Source organism: Acomys minous (assembly GCF_964271855.1).
Source record: "Acomys minous genome assembly, chromosome: 12".
Lineage (NCBI taxonomy): Eukaryota > Metazoa > Chordata > Mammalia > Rodentia > Muridae > Acomys > Acomys minous.
Window position 1 is genome coordinate 22,615,739 of NC_140493.1, and position 19,499 is coordinate 22,635,237.

Here is a 19,499-nt window from a genome sequence, read left to right on the forward strand (position 1 = left end):
GCCCACGCGGAGGGCGGGCCGAGCCGGAGCCTTTGTGTTCAAATCAGCCAATGGGCGGCGACGGAGGGCGGGGCGGGCCAGCTGGGCCCGGCCAATGAGTTGCGGGCTGTCAGCGTTGACTGACAGGCGCACACATACACACTCGGCCACGCGCGCACCGCCCTGCCCCACTCGCGCAGCGCGGGCCTCCGCCGGCCGCATTGTCCGTCCACCCACCCCGCGCCGTCCCGCGTCTCCGCTCCGCGTGAGTCGCAGCCCTAGACTCGGGCCCGACTCGGCCCAGCTCGCGGCACCGCCCCGGGGACCCCGACGCGGGAAGAGCCACGCAAGGTAAGGGACGGGGTGGGCCCGCCTCCCACGGCCCGGCGCCCGCTGACCCGGATCGCGGTCTGGCCGAAGTGCGGGCCTACGCCTCCTTGAACTGCCAAGCCGGACCACTCCAGTTCCTGCTACCCGGCGCACGCCCAGGGCCACCCGCCGGCCGGCGCCCTGACGCATCCCGGTCATGGGGAGGGCGCTGTCCCCAGGCGGGACTTCCCCAGTAGCCTCCCGAGAGGAGGGCAGCCAAGACCCAGCCGCCCCAAACCGGCCCAGGGCAGTGCCACAGGCCAAGTCCTGGCATTGGAAGTTCTCAGCCTGCGCCACCGCCGCCTGTCACAGTTCGGGGGCGGGAGGGGGGAGGGGGGAGGGGGAGGGGGGAGGCCCATTTAGCTCTGTTCCAAAACAGCCTAACCCAACCAAACCAAAACAAAGCCCTCGCGGCGCGCAGGGGTGTGACTTAGAGACAGGATGGAGGGTGAGCGCCTGGAACACTTTTTCCTAGGGTGTGGAAATGTCACATATAAGATTCCCCAAGACAGGGGTCATATCTCGGTTGTAATGAATACTCTGAAGTAGGAAAGGACGTTTTCAGTTGAGGGTTTTGTAACTGTTGGCTGGGTGAAGGAGTGTCTATCCTAGCGGCTTGCCACACTGTAGACCTTTGTCATCTTGTGAAACCTGGATGGCCGCTGTGGTAAACTATTTTGTGACAACAGGATGAAGTACGAAAGCTACAGCTCATACAGCTCTGGGGGTGCTGGGAGGTGGCACGCTGGCAGTGTTCAGCTCCCCACCTCCCCAAAATGGCTAGATCCTTGCCAAGGGCAGCGTGGATACTGTATAAACATGTTGCATTGTTTTCCCCCCTGGCAAAGGCTTCATGTGCGGCGGCAGCGGGACAGGGGTTAAGAAGAGGAGGGTGTGGGCCTCTGGAGCTGTCAGGTGGGGGCGACAGTCGTGGGTGGAGCTACCATATAAGGACTGGAATACAACCCAGGACCCAGGCCAACTTCCTGCTTTGGCTACTATGGGTTGATCCCTTTACTAACCTGTAGTGAGTGAAGGATGCCAGACGGGCATCCCACCTGGGAAGATGCCAGTTAGCCCGGACAGGAGGCTACTTGTCTTTCTAGCTGGATAAACCTGGCCTTCTGGTTTGTGTGGTCCCGGTTTAAGTCTGGTTCTCACGGCTGGGAGGTCAGTGTCCATCAGGAATATCAGAAGTGATACAAAGTATACAGAGATACAAAGATCCGGGGAACTCAAGTAGCTGAGCTTGTTTTGTAATCCTTGCTAGCCTAGGCTCCGAGACTCACTCACTTGTTGGTAATCTGAGATTTGAAAGCTCTGAAAGATTCATTTACCTTCTCTCGTGTGGTGCAAGGCTGTCCCTGGCCAGGTCTTTTCACCTTGGCCTTCTTGTCAGTTTCACCCCCCACCCCACGTCTTGACTGTCCCGTAGGCCAGACTGACCGTAACACCACACTCACCGCAGTTCCACCTTCCGCTTCCTCCTCCGTTAACAAATATTCGTTGTGTAACAGGCCGCATAGCCTCGCAGTTTGCAGCCGGGTTCCAAGAGTATGTTACCTGGAGCTGTAACACGTCCCCAGACAACTTGCAAACCTTTGGATGGAGTGCAAGTGTCCAGGCCTTGCAGCCTGTCAGGTCTAAGCAGAGGGACCTGCCTCCCAGCCACAGCCTAGTGTCCCAGGTTCCTCTCTGTAAATGGGTGATGATGGCCACCTTGCTTGTGCCAGGGTCATTAGTGGGTAGGCAAAGAGCCAGGCAGCCAGTGGTCATTTATCATTGTCATAGTCACATCAAGATGTTACAGTACAATGACAGTGTAGGTGGGAAGGGTTTCTGCAATCGGGATGCCGCTGGGGCTGCACACCAGTGATTGTGGCTGAAAGGAAAGAAAGGAGGGGGTGTGGAGGGAAGGCTCAGAGGTTAAGAGCACTGGCTGCTCTTCCAGAGGACCCAGGTTCAAATCCTAGCACACGCGCACACACACACACACACATACACACACACACATACACACACACATACACACACACATACACACACACACATACACACACACATACATACACACACACACACACACACACACACACTCTCTCTCTCTCTCTCTCTCTCTCTCTCTCTGATGCTTCAGAACTGTCTGTAATTCTAGTTCCGGGGATACAACACCCTCACGCACAGACGTACATGCAGGAAAGACACCAATGCACATAAAAATAAATAATTTAAAAAGGAAAGGAAAATGTCCCCCCATGGAAGGGGAGCAGTGGGTGTGTGAAGCTGGACAACTCGAGAGAAGGCACACCCCAGTACCTGTCAAGAGTCAGTCTCTGCTGTACCTTAGAGGTTGAGCAAAGGCTCAATTCTGGCTCCCACAGAACTCAGTGCCAAGGAGGATAAAGACAAGCAACCTATACGTTAGGAACCCTTATGAAAAGGGCCACAGAAGAGACTCCCTGAGTCCTGAGTAAACCCCAAGGCAGCCAGGGGTGAGTGGAGAGGGATGCCCCATGTCGCAGGACTGTTTTCCTGAGTGCACAGGGCATCTAGTCTCTGCAGCAAGGGCGTGCCAGCATCTCTCTTCCCCCCCCCCAAGTCTCCCCTTCAGGAGAGGGTCCCCATCCTGCCCCACCATGTCAAGACGAAGCCAGCGCCTCACGCGCTACTCCCAGGATGACAATGACGGCGGCAGCAGCAGCAGCGGTGCAAGCTCTGTGGCCGGAAGCCAAAGCACCCTGTTTAAAGACAGTCCTCTCAGGTAGGGAAAGAGCCAGCCGCTCTTTCTTTGGCTGCTTTTGTGGATGGAGATGAGTTGCTTGGTCGAGAGAGGTCTGCCTCTCTTCACACCTGTAAGGATGCAGGGCCCAGAATGCTGCCTTCTGCATCCGCTGTTAGCAGAGGCCACCCAGCCTCAGGTTTAGTGAACAGGAAGTGGGGAGGCCAGGCAGGAAACACCACGGCTGTAAGATGGGCTCACAGCAGTGACTGTGGATGGGTGTGGCAGTCCAGCCACCTTCCCAGGCCCACACTTTCACATCTCACCATCTGTAGGGCCACAGGGCGCTCAGGGAAACAGCACCTTGTCATCCGTGAACCCTTGAGGCTCTGGTTAGGTCTAGGAGGCCAGGTCAGGTTTGTCCGGATTTTTCAGTAGGCTAATGGAAACGCCTAGTCCCACTTGGGAACATGGGAAAAGATCTGGCTTTGAAGTTAGGAACTTGGGTCGGATGCTGGCACTGTCTCTAAGTGATGAGCATCTCTGGTGGGATTCAGCGACAGATCCTAGGAGCTGAGCAGTAAGTACCTGCGATGGAAGTAGAAGTAGATGGGTTGTTGGTCGCCTGGCAACAAGGCCTCCCCACGCAAAGCAAGGCTGTTGGCTTTCCCTTCCTGGCTGGGCTCACTTCCCTGCCTCTGCCCTCGTGGCTGTCCCACAGGACTTTGAAGAGGAAGTCCAGCAACATGAAGCGCCTGTCCCCAGCTCCACAGCTGGGCCCCACCTCTGACTCCCACACCTCCTACTACAGCGAGTCTGTGGTTCGGGAGTCCTACATAGGCAGCCCGCGGGCCGCTTCCCTCGCCAGGAGCGCCCTCCTGGATGACCGCCTACACAGTGAGCCCTATTGGAGTGAGTACCCCAGATCTCCCTCCTGAGACCTGGTCTCCAAATTCCTGCCCTCTTGGTGTTCCCAAGAGGCCCCTCAGGGGGATGCTCCTTGGAGCATCCCTGTCAGCCCCAGGCCCACCAAGGTGGAGGCTGTGGGAGCTCATCAGAGCCCCTGTCTCCTGCCAGGTGGGGACCTGCGGGGGAGGAGGAGGAGAGGCACAGGTGGTTCCGAGAGCAGCAAAGCCAACGGGCTCACCACCGAGAGCAAGGGCTCAGAGGACTTTTTCGGCTCTTCCTCAGGCTATTCTTCAGAAGATGACTTTGCAGGTGGGTTCTGCCTCGTTATCCCGTGTGTGGGTTCTAGGGCTACAGGGAACCAAGGGCAAGGGGCACCCTGACAGTGTGAGGTAACCTCACGTGCCATGGGCACGTCACAGCTTCCCTGAGAGCTAGAGAATTTGCCTAGCAAACATTGGCCTTGTGTAGTTCTTGTTCTCTCTCTCTCTCTCTCTCTCATGTGTATATGTGTGTGTGTGTGTGTCTGTGTTCACACCTGTGCACACCTTACTGGGTGTCTGTATCAAAGCTCTCCCTCCTGGTCCAAGCTGTCCCTCACTAGGACTGTGTGTCTGTAGGACCCTCCTCCTGTGGTCTGCCAATGACCAGAACCACACTACTGTTTTGGGCACTTTAACCTGGGGCTCAAGAATGGTCAGTACTCTGTCATTTCCGTTACGTGCAGGAGGGATTCCCTTGGTTCTAAGCGTCTGCCTAGAGATTGTCAGCAAGGTGCAAAAGGGAAATGAAATGTCAGGGCCTGGGGACTCAGCTCAGAGTCACAGTGCTCGAGCCAGCACAGGTCCTAGGTTCAGTCTAGGATGCTGGAAACTTCCATCCTGTCCCTTCACAAGGATTCCTTGACCTAGTGTGTGCTGGGCTAGTCTGACACTCTGGGCTGAGCATGGGTGGCTTGCACTCAAGGAGAAATTAGGTTCCACATGTGAGGCTTGGAGAAATCTGTGCTGGTGAGGAGCTGAGTTTGTTTGCCTCCCCTTCCCTGCAGGCTACACGGACTCTGACCAGCATGGTTCAGGGGCTGGGATAAGGAGTGCAGCATCTCGGGCGGGCTCCTTTGTCTGGACTCTGGTCACTTTTCCAGGTGGGTGCTGGCTGTGTCACTTGTTACTGTGTCTGTGCCTGGGCACCCAGGCTACAGTTGGGAAAGGCTTGTGTGAGGACAACCACTGGGAGCGAAGGGCTGTGGGCAACCCCCTAGCAGGCCTGAGCGGGAGCCACAGCAGACTTGGCTGGGGTATAGGAAGACTGGGTAAGGGAAAGGGGTCACTGTGGAGTAGAGCAAAGGAAGCTTGGCAGGGGTTGGCCAGGAAAGAATGCAAATGAGGAAAGGGCCATGTGCTAAAATATGACCAAGTCTTCGGCTTAATGGCCACTTTTCAGGCCGGCTCTTTGGTCTTCTGTACTGGTGGGTTGGCACCACCTGGTACCGCCTGACGACCGCTGCCTCCCTCCTGGATGTCTTCGTCTTAACCAGGTGAGTGAGGTTGGATGGTGAATCGGAAAGACCTGGTACCACAGGGCTTGCTAGAGCATCTAAGCCTGAATGTGGTCCACCATTCCCTGTAGGTGCCCCTGGCTACATGTAGGTTTTGGGTTAGGCAGCTTCTCCCTCCCGGTTGAGAACCCTCCCAGCAGTACTCTGGGACACCCTGCATCCTTCCTAAGAAGCAAGTGTCATCCAGCCCAGGCAATTCCAATCCTCACAGAAAGGGTGCCTTAGTTCCCACTGACAAACCGTGAGGTGCTAACACAAAAGACGGGTTCTCGGGAAGCCCGTGACAGGCTACATTCCAGGGGTTCCTGCTCATGTATGAGGATGTTGTAGAGCCATTCCCCAAGTTCCCAAACCAACAGGATGGAGGTTAAGGACTGTGTCCGTTGGGCAGAGAATAAAGACTAAACCAGGAGGTCAGGCACCTCTGCCAAGTCCAGGTCACAGAGCGTGGCTAGTGCTGTTGGAAAGAGGGACAGTCACCAAAGAACCTGAGAGAGCCAGGAATCAGTCAGGAGAACTGAGAGTCTGTAGCTAGCCTGAGCTACATGGGGAGGCCAGGTCAGCCTGGGCTACCTATTAAGACCCTGTCTCAAAAACTCTAAGTGTGTGTGGCTATGAGAAGACGGCTCGGCAGCTGACGGCTCAGCAGCTCAGAGCACTGGCAGGCCTTCCAGAGGGCTTGGCAGCTCAGAGCACTGGCAGCCTTCCAGAGGGCTTGAATTCAATTCCTAGCACCCACGCGGTGACTCACAGCAGTGTGTAACTTCAGTTCTAGGGGGCCCAGTGCTCTCTACTGGACTCTGAAAGCACCTGCACTCATCTATACATATGTGCACACACATACACACATAGCACACACATACACACACCACACACATACACACATAGCACACACATACACACACCACACACATACACACATAGCACATACACACATACATACACCACACACATAAACACAATTGAAAATACATTTTTTTTGTTTGTTTTTTGCTTTTTTCAAGACGGTTTCTCTGTATAGCCTTGGCTGTCCTGGACTCACTTTGTAGACTAGGCTGGCCTCCAACTCACAGTGGTCTGCCAGCCTCTACCTCCCGAGTGCTGGGATTAAAGGCATGCACTACCACGCTTGGCAAAAATAAGTTTTTATGGGCTGGAGAGATGGCTCAGTAGTTAAGAGCACTGTCTGCTCTTTCAAAGATCCTGACTTCAATTCCCAGCAACCACATTGTGTCTCACAACCATCTATAATGTGCTCTAATGCCCTCTTCTGGCTTGCAGGTGTACATGTAGGCAGAGCACTGTATGTATAATAAATAAATAAATCTTTAAAAAGTAAGTTTTAAAAACTCATACAACCAAAATTTCCCTATAACTCTTAGGATCTACAGGTACCTAGTCTGGTCCAGGTCCCATGAGAAGCCCAAACTCTAGTTTAGAATTCTAGAAAAGTCCCAAGAGACTGAGTGGAGCATGGAGGCCCAGATCCCACTGATGTCTGCCTTTTGTCTGCCCTCTTGAGGTCCAGGCACTTCCCACTGAACCTGAAGACTTTCCTGTGGTTCCTCCTGCTCCTGCTCCTCCTGACTGGTCTGACCTACGGTGAGCAGGGATGGAGGGCAGGGACGCTAGGGCAGGGGTAGGGTGTGGCAGACGTGGGGCTGACATTGATCCAGTGGACCAGGCAGAACCCTGGGCCTGATTTCCCCACTCCCCCAAGCCCGCCCCACAGCCTCTACTGACCCAGGCTGCCCTTCCAACAGTGTCCCAGGGTAGAGGGGCTATGCCTCATCTCCTGACCTTGTTCTTGCTATAGCACAGGGCGCCTCTGGGAGGAACACGCCCCTGGATAGCCACTTTCTGGGTAGCAAACAAGAACTCAGAGCTATTATTAGGAGCAGCTATTTTCCTCTATTCCAAATCAGGACAGAGTGTGTGTGAGTGGATTGTTTTTACAAGATCAAGTGAAACCTTTGGCTGCCTTCAAGCCAGAAGCTCTGAAATAGCCAGAAAGGCTCTGGTTGGGACAGTAAGAGCCGCCTACCCACAGCTCTGCCTCCTGCTGCCTGTCACAGAACCTTCTTGTCATCTTTGCCTCCTGTGTTCCACTTCTTACTGGACAATTTCACTGAGTTTCCTGTTGCACAGGAATTGGCTGTGTAGTCCCAGGCTCCTCACTTTCATTGCTTGCAGCAGCAATGCTTTTTTTTTTTTTTTTTTTTTTTTTTTTTTACATTTTGCAGTATAGCTCTGGCTTGTCCTAGAACTTACTCTGAAAACCTTGAAGTTACAGAGTCGCCTGCCTCAGCCTCCCAAGTGCTAGGACTAAAGGCATGCACAGCAGCCACCACCACCCAGTGTACTTGTTTTTATTAGTAAGAGGATAGGACATTTTCCCAAATGTTGGTTTCCTGTTACAAGAACAACCTGTTCATACCCAGTGGAAACTGGGCATCACCCTTAACATAATAATTATTTTATTACTCACGATAGTGTAGTGTTTATCCTGACAGCACTTTCCCAGGTGTTACACACAGCTCAATCTGAGCTTCACCCTTTCCTCATGGGGTTGACAGAGCCAGCATCATAGCCAGGGCACATGGAGGAGTGAGTAGAGAGGCCCCAGATGTGCTGAGGGAGCATTTTTGTGGCCATGTCCACTTGGAATTTCAAACCTAGTGGCTGTGTACACTTCCTTCCTCTCCCTGTCTGTGGCCTGTAAGTGGTGAATGTGAAGTCAGGCACTCTCATTCTCTGTGCTGCAGTCTTGGCCCTGATCCTGGGCCCTCTGAGTCCCACCTTGAAGCGGGCACTGTGTTCCCATGCAGATGCCCAGGGTCGGCATCGGGCAGAGCAGGGGAGCTGCTAAGCCCACTCCCTCACACATGGCCACCGGACCCAGCTAGACCTTCTGCTGGACAGGGCAGCCAATGCTAGTCGTTGTCAAAGCTCCCCAGGGGACTGTTTGCAGAGGCCTGGGGTCAACCCCTGAGAACCTGCAACTGGTAAAGAAAGATGCTTTATCCCAAGTCCATCTGCCAAATGAGGGAAGGAACCCAGAGGGTGCTGTGAGTGTGAGGGTGTCATTTCCACCTCTGGTAGGGCAGGACTCACACTGAGTAACACAGGCCACGCCTGAGAAGACTGTAAGCACTCTCTCCCTGTGTCTAGGTGCTTGGTATTTTTACCCCTTGGGGCTGCAGACATTGCAACCGGCTGTGGCCTCCTGGTGGGCAGCAGAGGAGAGTAGGCGGCCACCCGAGGCGTGGAAATCCAGAGATGCCTCCTCGCACTTCCAGGTGAGTCGGGGTACTGAGGGTGAGGCGCAGCCTTCTCCGGCCTGACTTGGCAGGAGGCACCTCAGTTCACCCAAGGCTGCAAAACTACATCACCCTTTCCTGGATGTTGGAGGTCATGGGGGTGGGTGGGTGGGGCACTAACTTTCCTTTAAACACAACTCAACAACCCAAAAGTTATGTGCCTCTTCAAAAAGCAGAAGGAAGGGGCTGGCAAACGGCCTTGCTGCTTTTCAGTGTGATTTCTCCATATTGGCATGGGCCTCTTTGTGTAACATCCTGATCAGGCACCTCCCACCCCTCCCCCAACTTAAACTTAAAGCTTAAGACTTCAAGTATGTAGTACCTGAGAGTCTGGAGGGACCAGTGGGCCCTCTGGCCTGTGCCAGGACAGGCTGCGCTAGTTGTTTAGTGGGCGCTGCCCTAGGTCCTTACAGGGCAAGTGGCCCCACAGGCTTTGTTCACCTGTCAAGCTAGGCAGGGCTCACTTGCTCCCATACCAGCTCATCTGTGTTCTAGGAGGGGGAAATAAGCCAGACGGGGTAGGACCTGGGGAAGCAAGTATCAGGGCCAGAGCAGATTCAAGGAGAGGGAGGCAAGGCGAGGCGAGAGAAGGCCCTCAAGCAGGCATGGCTCCTGCAGCGGCTGCAGACATGGGCATGGGAGACAGTGGTCAGTGTCTTAGATTGGGGTGGGTCCAAGCTGTGCTCTCCAGGGGCCTGGAGCCAATGGAGGGTGACAAGTGAACATACAACCAGAGTGTAGTACAAATACAGGTCACCGGAGCTGGAGACATGGCTCAGAGGTTAAGAGCATTGGCTGCTCTTCCAAAGGTCCTGAGTTCAATTCCCAGAAACCACATGTCTACAATGAGATCTGCTGCCCTCTTTTGGCATGCAGGCACATAAGCACACATGTATATGTATAAATTTAAAAGAAAAAAAAAACATGTTGCCAAAAACTCTGTCCCAGGGCAGGGGTTGCTGGATCAGTGCACAATGTGCTTGCCATGTGAGTATGACACCTGAGTTCAAGTCTCCTGTACAACTAGTGCATGCCTGTAATCCTAGTGCTGGGGTAGGGGGTGGGGTCAGGTGGATCCCCAGGGCTTGCCAGCTAAAACAGTGAGCTCCAGGTTCCCTGAGAGAGCGCGCCTCAAAAAATAAGGTGGAGAGCCATAGAGGGAGACATCTTACATCAACCTCTGTTGCACATACATGTGCACACACACTTGCATACACCACACACATGAACATGGCATGCACACAAACCTCTCTGTACTAGCAGGGCATAGTGGCTCATACCTGTAGTCCTCGCACTTGGGAGGCTAAGGCTGGAGAATCACCATGTGTGTTTGCAGCTAGCCTGGGCTACATAGTAAGCAGCTAGCCTGGGCTACATAGTAAACCGCAGGATAGTCTGGACTAAGAATGAGACCCTTTCCCAAGAAAACAAACAGCCTCCCCCATCTTGATCCTCTGGTGACTTGAGCCTTGTATCTGCTGAATTAAGCTTGCCAGAGTTTAAACCACACGTTCCAGCAAGGAACATCTTGTTTCTTAAAATGACGGCATAGCCAGCCATCTGCAAACTCCTTTTAAAATCAGTCCTTGAAGAGGTGAGGTGCACCTCAGTCTTGGGCCACTTTCATGTGAACAGGGGAAGCAAGGCCAGCAACAGAGCTCAGCCTGCCTCTGCTTGCTTAGAGACCCCAGGGAAGACAGCTGGTTTGGAGAGGTGATTGCAGGGCCAGGGTAGGGCGGGCTGGGAATAGGGTTCTGGGTTTGCTGCCTTCTGAACCATGCAAGCATGTTTAGAGCAATGTCTACAGCCTGAGACCTCTGCCCCAACGACCTTTGCCCTTTAAGGGCCAGTTGGTAGATTGCATTTTGTAATTTCCCTTGGCAAAGATTTGGTTGTTTGGCCAATAACAGTCCTCAGAATTCATGACACAGTATCAGATGCCACCCTGGGTCCGAATTGTAGGGTCTTCTCTGTAGGGCATTCATTTAGGCTTTTTTTTCCTTCGAGACAGGGTTTCTCTGTGTAGCCTTGACTGTCCTGGACTGGCTTTGTAGACCAGGTTGGCCTCACAGCGATCCGCCTGCCTCTGCCTCCCGAGTGCTGGGATTAAAGGCGTGTGCCACCACTGCCCAGCTAGGGCATTCATTTAAAGGAGGAAAAAACCAAAGCTTTCGAAGCATTTCCTCCTTTGGTGTAGTCATCTATGTGGAAGAGCAAAAGCACTTGAAAGCCAAAAGACCCTCCCCCACCCTCTACAGCTCATGACATGGAGTGGAGGCTGCCCAGCTGGGCCCCTGTGACCATCCTGTGGCCAGTAAATTTCCTGGCCAGTCCTTGTCTTCAGACTCCCTCTCCCAACCACCTTTGCCTCCTGTGTGTGTGTGTGTGTGTGTGTGTGTGTGTGTGTGTGTGTAGCATACACCAGGAATTGCCTGTCACATGCTGTAGCCACTAGCCATGCCCAGCTAGTTTTGCTCCCCACCCCCTAGAGTCTCACTGTGCAGTCCTGGCTGTCCTGGAACTCACTATGTAGACCAGGCTGGCCTCAAACTCAAGAGTTCCACCCGCCTCTGCCTCCCAAATGCTGGGGTTAAAGGCGTGCACTCACTGTTTAAGTGGCCACGCTCAAGAAGCCTGTGGCAGGCTCCTCTGGGCCCACAGCTCTGTTCTTTCCCTCTGGCCCCACCAGGCTGAGCAGCGGCTCCTCTCCCGGGTGCACTCCCTCGAACGGCGCCTGGAAGCTCTTGCTGCTGAGTTTTCCTCCAACTGGCAGAAGGAGGCCATACGGCTGGAACGCCTGGAGCTGCGGCAGGGGGCTGCTGGCCATGGAGGTGGCAATGGTCTGAGCCATGAGGATACCCTGTCTCTCCTAGAAGGGTTGGTGAGCCGCCGTGAGGCTGCCCTGAAGGAGGACTTGCGCAGGAACACGGCGGCTCGCATCCAGGTGAGGCAACAGTGCTGCCTGGGTGTGGGACTGCACATCCCTGACAGTGCACATGTGGGGTGTAGGAGGCCCCACAGGGCACGAGGGAGACAGTAGTGTGTCCTATAGGGTCACTTGCCAGGTACCCTGTCAACATGGGAAAGATCCATTACCACAGTGGGAGTGCCTGGCACATTGCCTGGCACCAGTAAAGTGTCCTTGTATTTTAGAGCTCGTAGCATAAGGCCAGGAACTGAAACCTGCAAGTTAAAACCCCAGCAGCCCAGTTAGGCCACGTCCTGGTCACAAATGTTCCTCCATAGGGCAGCTGTCAAGCCTCAGGCTCTTAGGGTGTGGTGGCGCACACCTTTAATCCCAGCACTTGGGAAGCAGAGGCAAGCAGAACACTGTGAGTTTGAGGCCAGCCAGGTCTACAGAGCAAGTTTTAGGACAGTCAGGACTACAGAAAGAGATGCTGTCTCAAAGCAAAACAAAACAAAAAAACACCCAAAAAACAAACACAAAGACTTGAGTTTCCTCCTCATGTCTGGCAGGAAGAACTGGCTACCCTGAGGGCAGAGCATCACCAGGACTCAGAAGACCTCTTCAAGAAGATAGTCCAGGCCTCTCAGGTCAGCGGGCAGCCATGAAGCCCCGCACTGGTGCTCTAACCCAAACTGTCCTTGGTTCTTCCATGGGTACTGCTGGGGTGTTGAGTATGAGGGGTAATCACATGCCTTCTCCAAGGGCTCAACTCATGCTCCACAGCAGCCCCGGGGATGTGCATGGGGCAAGGATGGTAGTGGGTTGGGTGTGTTTACGCTCAGTGAACATAACCTTACGTAGGTGCCAGTGAGTGAGAAGGGGCAAGACTCACAGGACCTATGTGGTTTGATCTCTGCTGAATGCGCTGGAGACCCTGAGGCAAGGGTCTCCCATGTAGAACAGGCCCTCAGATTTCTCTATACTCACCATGTCTTGTCTTTGTCCCTTCTTCCTGCTCCCAGGAGTCTGAAGCTCGGGTCCAACAGCTGAAGACAGAGTGGCAAAGGTAATGGCTGCCATCTGGCCAAGGCCTGCTCTCCACCCCATCAGGGCTCTGCCTGGGCCCTTGGGGAAACGGTGGCTGCAGCTTAGCTTAGGACCCTGGCTGCAGCCTCTAAGGTACAGGGCAGGTTGGTGAGGACTGGGAATGGCAGGCCAGGCACTGCAGTGAGCCTGGAGCTTGTGGGCTGGCTGGCCTTTTTCGTGTGCTGTGGGCTGGTGTACCTTCGGCCCCCATGACCAAGCTGTGAATGCATGGGAGGCTGTGTGAATTGGGCACTCCCCAGCTAAAGGGAATCGGGCCAGGGTATTAGCTCTAAGACAGCAGGCTAGATCACAAGCTCCTCAGCTGTGTTCTGCTGCCAGACTCCAAGGGCAGCCCTGCTCCTTCACACAATGGCAGGAGTCTGTCAGGGGGGCCCTCTTCCCTCTCCTCAGCATGGCCTTACCTGCTTCCCTCCCTCTGGCACTAGGATGACCCAGGAGGCCTTCCAGGAGAGCTCTGTGAAGGAGCTGGGACGGCTGGAAGCCCAGCTAGCCAGCCTGCGGCAAGAGCTGGCGGCCCTGACTCTGAAGCAGAACTCAGTGGCAGATGAGGTGGGACTTCTGCCACAGAAGATCCAGGCTGCCAGGGCTGATGTGAGTAGGAAATACCCAGAGCCTTGCCGAACATTCTTCCTCTGAGGCCACCCACCTGGGGAGGAGTGGGGTCATCTGGAGCAGTGTCCCTGGCCTGTCATTCTGGAGGGACATTCACAGCTGGACAGATGCAGGCCTGGGCTCTGTGGGAATGCTTCCTGTTCCTGGTCACTGTTCCTTGGGGTGTACTTCCCAGCCTCAGCCTCCGGCTCTGCTTCCTCCCCCAGCCACAGCCCACCTACTCTACCATAGCAGCCCCTGCCACCATTGCTTCCAGCTTCTGAGTGACACTGTCCTTGTCCCTAGGTGGAATCCCAGTTCCCAGACTGGATCAGTCAGTTCCTTCTCCGAGACAGGGGTGCCCGCAGCGGGCTCCTACAGAGAGACGAGATGCAGGCTCAGCTGCAGGAGCTGGAAAGCAAGATCCTTGCCAACATGGCTGACATGCAGGGCAGGTCGGCCCGGGAGGCTGCTGCTTCTCTGGGACAGACACTGCAGAGAGAAGGCGTGGTTGGGGTGACAGAGGAGGTAAGGGGCGACTTCCCTACCAAAGCACTTTCTACCCTGGATGCTGTAGAGTGGTCAGGCTCCCACTGCCAGCTCTCCGTGTGTTCTAGGACATACGTGATGGAGCCTCCTGGCTGGAGGTGCGGGTGTATGTTCTGGGCCTAGTGTGGGTGGTGGGTGTGTACAAACCTGCATGGGCACCACCTGTGCCAGTCTAGCAGGGTCAGTCCATGGACACACATGCAGTGCCAGTGCCCCATTCACATCCTAACCGTCTGCTGGGGGCATGTTTTTAGCAAGTGCACCGGATCGTCAAGCAGGCCCTGCAGCGCTACAGCGAGGACCGTATTGGAATGGTGGACTACGCCCTAGAATCAGGAGGTGTGTGCTGCCTTCATCACTCTGCCTTATCTTAGTCCTTACTCTAGCTAGGCCCCAAGTACACCAGGCAACCAGACACCCAGCCTAGACTCCCAACCAAGGCCAGGGATGGCTGAGGGAAGCCATGAGGTACTGAGCGGATGGATCACTGGCTGGGAGAGACCCTGTGAGTCTGGGTTAGAGCTAAGGGCTGGGCCTGAGGTGCTGGTCCCCATGCTCTTAGAGACAGGCAGTGGCAGTCTCTTCCCTGGCTGCCTCTTCAGCCCTGGAACTACTTGAGCGTATTGGGCCTCCCAACTATAAGTTCTTTGTTTGTTTGTGGTTTTGCTTTTGTTTTTGTAGATAGGATTTCTCTATGTTATCTTGGCTGTCCTGGACTCACTTTGTAAACCAGGCTGGCCTTGAACTGACAGTGATCCGCCTGCCTCTGCCTCCCCCAAGTACTGGGATTAAAGGTGTACGCCACCATACCCGGCTCCCACTGTAATTTTATTTATTTATTTTGGTTTCTCGAGACAGAGTTTCTCTGTGTAAAAGCCCTAGCTATCCTGGACTTGCTTTGTAGACCAGGCTGGCCTCAAACTCACAGAGCTCCACCTTCTTCTGCCTCCCCCGAGCCACCACACCTGGCTCACCATTTTGAAAACTTTCTAACAGGTGCCAGTGTTATCAGCACCCGGTGTTCTGAGACTTACGAGACAAAGACGGCCCTCCTCAGCCTCTTCGGCATCCCCTTGTGGTACCACTCCCAGTCACCACGGGTCATTCTCCAGGTGGGCAGTCTGAGCACAGTGGGGGATGCCCTATCTCAGCCAGCCAGAGCTGGATTACAGGCCCTGTTCTGACATGCTTCCCCCCCATCCAGCCAGATGTGCACCCAGGCAACTGCTGGGCCTTCCAGGGACCCCAGGGCTTTGCAGTGGTCCGCCTCTCTGCTCGCATCCGTCCCACAGCTGTCACCTTAGAGCACGTACCCAAGGCCTTGTCACCCAACAGCACTATCTCCAGTGCTCCCAAAGACTTTGCCATCTTTGTGAGTACCTGATCTGTGTTGGGGTGGTGGGGGTGTCTTTGCTGAGAATCACACTGTGGTGGCTCTGGCACTGAGAGAGTTAGTGCATTTAAAAGGGGAGAGCCAGGAAGAGACCTGGCCCTTCAGCACGGCTGTCTGAGGCTGCAGTGAGACACCAAGGTGTGAGTGAGGTGGCCCTCCCTGACTCTTCCACATCCCTGCATGCTTTTCTGCAGGGCTTCGATGAAGACCTGCAGCAGGAAGGGACGCGTCTTGGCACATTTACCTATGACCAGGATGGGGAGCCTATCCAGACCTTCTATTTCCAGGTACAGCACCGTGTGCCTGTGGGGTGGCCCCTCACACTCCCAGCCAACAGCAGACATCGCCCAGAACTTGCACTGCTGGACACAGGGTTCAGGGATGGACCTGTCTTCCCACCCTGGTTACCTCAGGGTCTAGTGTAGAGATGTCCCTCCTGTCAGTGACAGATATAGTAGCACCCAGAGCTTCCTAAGCAGGTGCTGGCTGAAGCGAGCTTTACTGAGGAAGGGTTGTGACAAGGATGTAACTGTGAAGGGTATTCCAGATGACCAGGCTGCAGTCAGCCAGGGTCTCAGGCAGGGCCTGTGGCTTAAATAGAAGTCATATCAGATCTCCTAGGTCTGTTAGAGGCAGATTTTGGAGCTATGTATGTAGCTCATTTCATTTTAATTGTTTTTTTTCTAGATGAGGATTTTGCTTGTATATGTGTCTGTGTACCAGGCATTTATTGTGGTGGTCCAGGAGGCCAGAAGAGGGCTTTGGATCCCTTGGAGCCAGAGTTACAGACGATTACGAGTTGCCATATGCATGCTGGGAACTGAACCTGTATTACATAGAAAAGTAGCCAGTGCTCTTGACTGAGGCAGCTCTTTGCCAGTAAGACTATAGCTTTAAGCAGAGCACAGGCTAGACACCTGAGAAAAAGCAAACTGACAGGGCTAACCGTGACTGGGAGTGAATTCACTGGTGCTGCTCTCTGATACAGACTGTTCACACTCAGACCAAGGGCTGGCTTGTGGGTAGTGGCCCTAGGAACCCTAAAGTCTTCCCCGAGGGCCTTTGGCCTGGAAAACTTTGTTCCAGGAAATAGACAGAAACTTTAGAAATTCAGTTTTTTGTTTTGAGGCCCGGGGCAGGAGACATCTGACTGCTGGAGTGGCTCTTTCCCACCCCACCACCTTCTCTGTTGGTGAGATGTCAAGGGACAGTGACACTGAACTCCTCTTTTCTGCCTAGGCCCCTAAGATGGCCACATACCAAGTCGTGGAGCTTCGGATCCTGACCAACTGGGGCCACCCTGAGTATACGTGTATCTACCGCTTCCGGGTGCATGGAGAGCCTGCCCACTAGCCCTCTGAGGCCTGTGCCTGCTGCTAGCCATCTGGGAGGCTCACTCTTCCCAGCAGCTACCCCTGCTGAGAGTAGGTGCACAGCACCCCACCACTACCCGCACATGCTTGATAGTGCTGACTTCCAGGAGAGCGAAGAGGCAGCACGTGTAGGATTCCCTGCACAGCCAAGCGCCTCCAGGTCGCCCACAGGCTCCCGTGCTTTCTCCGTCCTCTCCCTAGAGCTAGGTGCCTACCAGGGTGTATATATGTAGAATACTTCGGGGTACTGGGAGTCAGGAAGCGAGACTATATTTGGTGGAGAGACTGACACCAGGGAGCTCCTGGTAGGTGCCAAAGCCATGGACATGCCAAGCCAGAGTCCCAGGGAGGTGAGCTGGGGGTCTTGTGGCCTTTTAGGACAGTGCTTAGCACTGTGCAGCTGGGGTTGTCCCTGGCAGGTGCCTGGTGAAGGACTCGGAGGCTGCTGTACTCCTCCAGTGTGGCAGGTGCCATGACCCACAGGGCCCCTGGCGTTTCCTGTGTGCTTCTGGGGGCTGGGCAGTGCTGGGGACCATTGCTTTTTCTCCTGATGTGGAGCCTACTCTGCTCCATTCCTGCTGCGTCCTGCCTGTGCTCCACAGCAAGCTTTCCAGTGCCCAGGGAGGGGAGAACCTCGGCCTGTCTTTGGGGCTGTTCTATCAGGGTAGTCTAGAAGAGTGAAGAGATGACTTTGTGTGGGTTCTCCTGGTCCAGTGCCAATAGCCAGGGGTGGTTCAAGGTCTCAGGTGGAGGGGGCTACACTATCCCACCCCATCTAATGAGACCCCAGTGAGGGGCCTGTCGGCTCTAAAGCAACTTCCTGGGGCTCTCAGCTCTTAGATTGTTTCCTTTCTGGCTCCTTCTCTATGGGGGCAGTTGATGGGGGCTGGGAGGGAGCCTGGCAAGTTACCTTGTGTGGGGAAGGGAAGAGGCTTTTAGACTGAACAACCCTGCTGTATTATATATAGAATTCTCAAGGTCTGTGGTTTTTTGGTTTTGTTTGTTTGTTTGTTTTTTTAACTGAAAAGCTACAGGCTTGATTCCTCGCCCCATTCTGAGGGGCGCCAGCTGGTACTGTTTCTAGGTCCTGGCCTCTGAGAGGGGCCTATGGAAGGGGCCCAGGGAGCTGCAGGCCAAGGCTGGCTAAGTATTCTGGCGAAATGGGGACCTGTACAGCCCTGTCCTCGGGACTTGTTTTGCGCTCTCCTGTCAAAAATGCTGCACTGTTGATTCTTTCTAAAAACAAAACAAAAACAAACCTCTCTAGAGTCTAATTTATGCCTATGCAAAAAAAAAAATAAAGGATGCCCAGGATCAATGGATTGTCCTTTTTTTTTCTGGCTGTCACAGCGACTCAGCTGTTTTAGGGGATACAAGGGACTGAGTTCTCAGCCAAACCACTGCACCCAAAGGCCCAGTTCTAATGCTCAGCAGCACAGGCCTCTGGTCAAAACCCACTGTGATGAACTTGAACCCCAGCTAAGGTCTACTGCAGTGCTCCTGGATTTAGGGGCTGGCAGAAGAGAATGAGATGACTTTAGGAGCTTCCAGAACACCTGTGTGGGCAAGGTGCAGTAGCGCACACCTTTTATCCTAGCACTTGGGAGGGAGTCAGGCAGATCCCTGTGAGCTCGAGGCCAGCCTGGTCTACAGAGCAAGTCCAGGACAGCTAGGGATGTTACACAGAGAAACCCTGTTTTGAAAAACAAAACAAACAAACAAAAAAAACGCACCTCTGTGGAGGACTTTCCTGTCTCTGCTTAAACACAGGCAGCCAGGACCTGCCAGGTCCTGGGGAAGACACCCTGATGGCTACCTAGATTCAGCTCAGGGCGACCCTTCACCAGGAGCCTCCTACTGACCATGGCATCTTGCCCAGAGCTGGTCCTTGCCATGGCTGAGGAAGTAAAAGCAGGGACTGGTCAGCAAGGAGGAGAGGCCACTGGCTGGAGTACAAGGTGGCCCAGAGCTTTGGCCCAGAGCCCAGGGACACTGGATCTGTGCTCCTCCTTTCCATAAGACACGTCGCTGGGCAGCAAACAGCCCTGTAACTTGCCACACACCACTACGGCTCAGTGCTTCTGCTACCTGGCCCGTTCCAATCCCCTGGCCTCTCGGCATCTGAGCCTCACACCCTTCTCTCCCTAACCCTGCCCAACCTCAGCCAAATACACCCGGTACCATGGCACATTCCTGTTATATCGTCATCAATGAGCCCCAACAGATGCCGACGTGTGATGTGAGGATCTGGCCACCCCACCCCACAGCCTCAGTCCTAGAAAGAAGCTGCCAACAGAAGTTGCACATACAAAAGGCTGGGTCTTCCTTGCACTTGCAAGATTGATGGGTTAACAAGTTTATTCTTTATTGACTAAAAATGGGCTGGTATTTTCTCTAAGTGGAGAACTGAAAGGGCTAAGTGCTGCAGGGATCTTTATAGTCCCTGTTAATGACAGTTCAACACGGAGTCCAGTCAGCTCCCTTGGCCATACCCAGATCTACCTCCCTGAAGGCCAGAGGCTAGCCTGGTAGCTATGACTCCTGAACACAACAGTTCTAGTGACCACTGATGCTTACGGGGCACAGTCAAGATGAGATGGGCTCTGCTGTGGCCCAGGGCATAGGAAGTCACAGCTGCCACTGCGCCATGTGCCACACTGTAGTCCCATTACTACAAAGGCACTGGCCCGGGTGAACCAGAGCCACAAAGAACAGGTGAGAAGAGCG

General features: G+C 54.3%; 1 protein-coding gene across 3 annotated transcripts; it reads left to right on the forward strand.

Annotated features, from left to right (window-relative positions):
* Positions 1-109: 109 nt before the first annotated feature.
* On the forward strand, positions 110-18,090 carry SUN2 (Sad1 and UNC84 domain containing 2). 3 transcript variants are annotated; one of them, XM_084751197.1, is made up of 18 exons: positions 110-330; positions 2,948-3,109; positions 3,789-3,979; positions 4,145-4,285; positions 5,022-5,117; positions 5,417-5,510; positions 7,054-7,133; positions 8,703-8,830; positions 11,541-11,795; positions 12,329-12,406; positions 12,782-12,825; positions 13,292-13,457; positions 13,764-13,985; positions 14,261-14,345; positions 15,003-15,118; positions 15,211-15,378; positions 15,594-15,686; positions 16,639-18,090. In XM_084751197.1, the coding sequence occupies exons 2-18, from the start codon at positions 2,985-2,987 to the stop codon at positions 16,750-16,752; spliced, it is 2,196 nt and encodes a 731-aa protein (XP_084607323.1). In that variant the 5' UTR covers positions 110-330; positions 2,948-2,984; the 3' UTR covers positions 16,753-18,090. The 3 variants fall into 3 exon arrangements, with proteins under 3 accessions (XP_084607323.1, XP_084607324.1, XP_084607325.1); XM_084751198.1 differs by having other exon boundaries at positions 7,060-7,133; XM_084751199.1 differs by having other exon boundaries at positions 2,960-3,109.
* Positions 18,091-19,499: the final 1,409 nt, after the last annotated feature.

Bases quoted from the DNA above. Each gene is read 5' to 3' on its own strand.
- SUN2 (XM_084751197.1), top strand. From the start codon at position 2,985: ATGTCAAGACGAAGCCAGCGCCTCACGCGCTACTCCCAGGATGACAAT. The intron at 7,134-8,702 runs GTGAGCAGGGAT...CCCTGTGTCTAG, and splicing joins CCTGACTGGTCTGACCTACG to GTGCTTGGTATTTTTACCCC. The intron at 15,687-16,638 runs GTACAGCACCGT...TTTTCTGCCTAG, and splicing joins TCCAGACCTTCTATTTCCAG to GCCCCTAAGATGGCCACATA.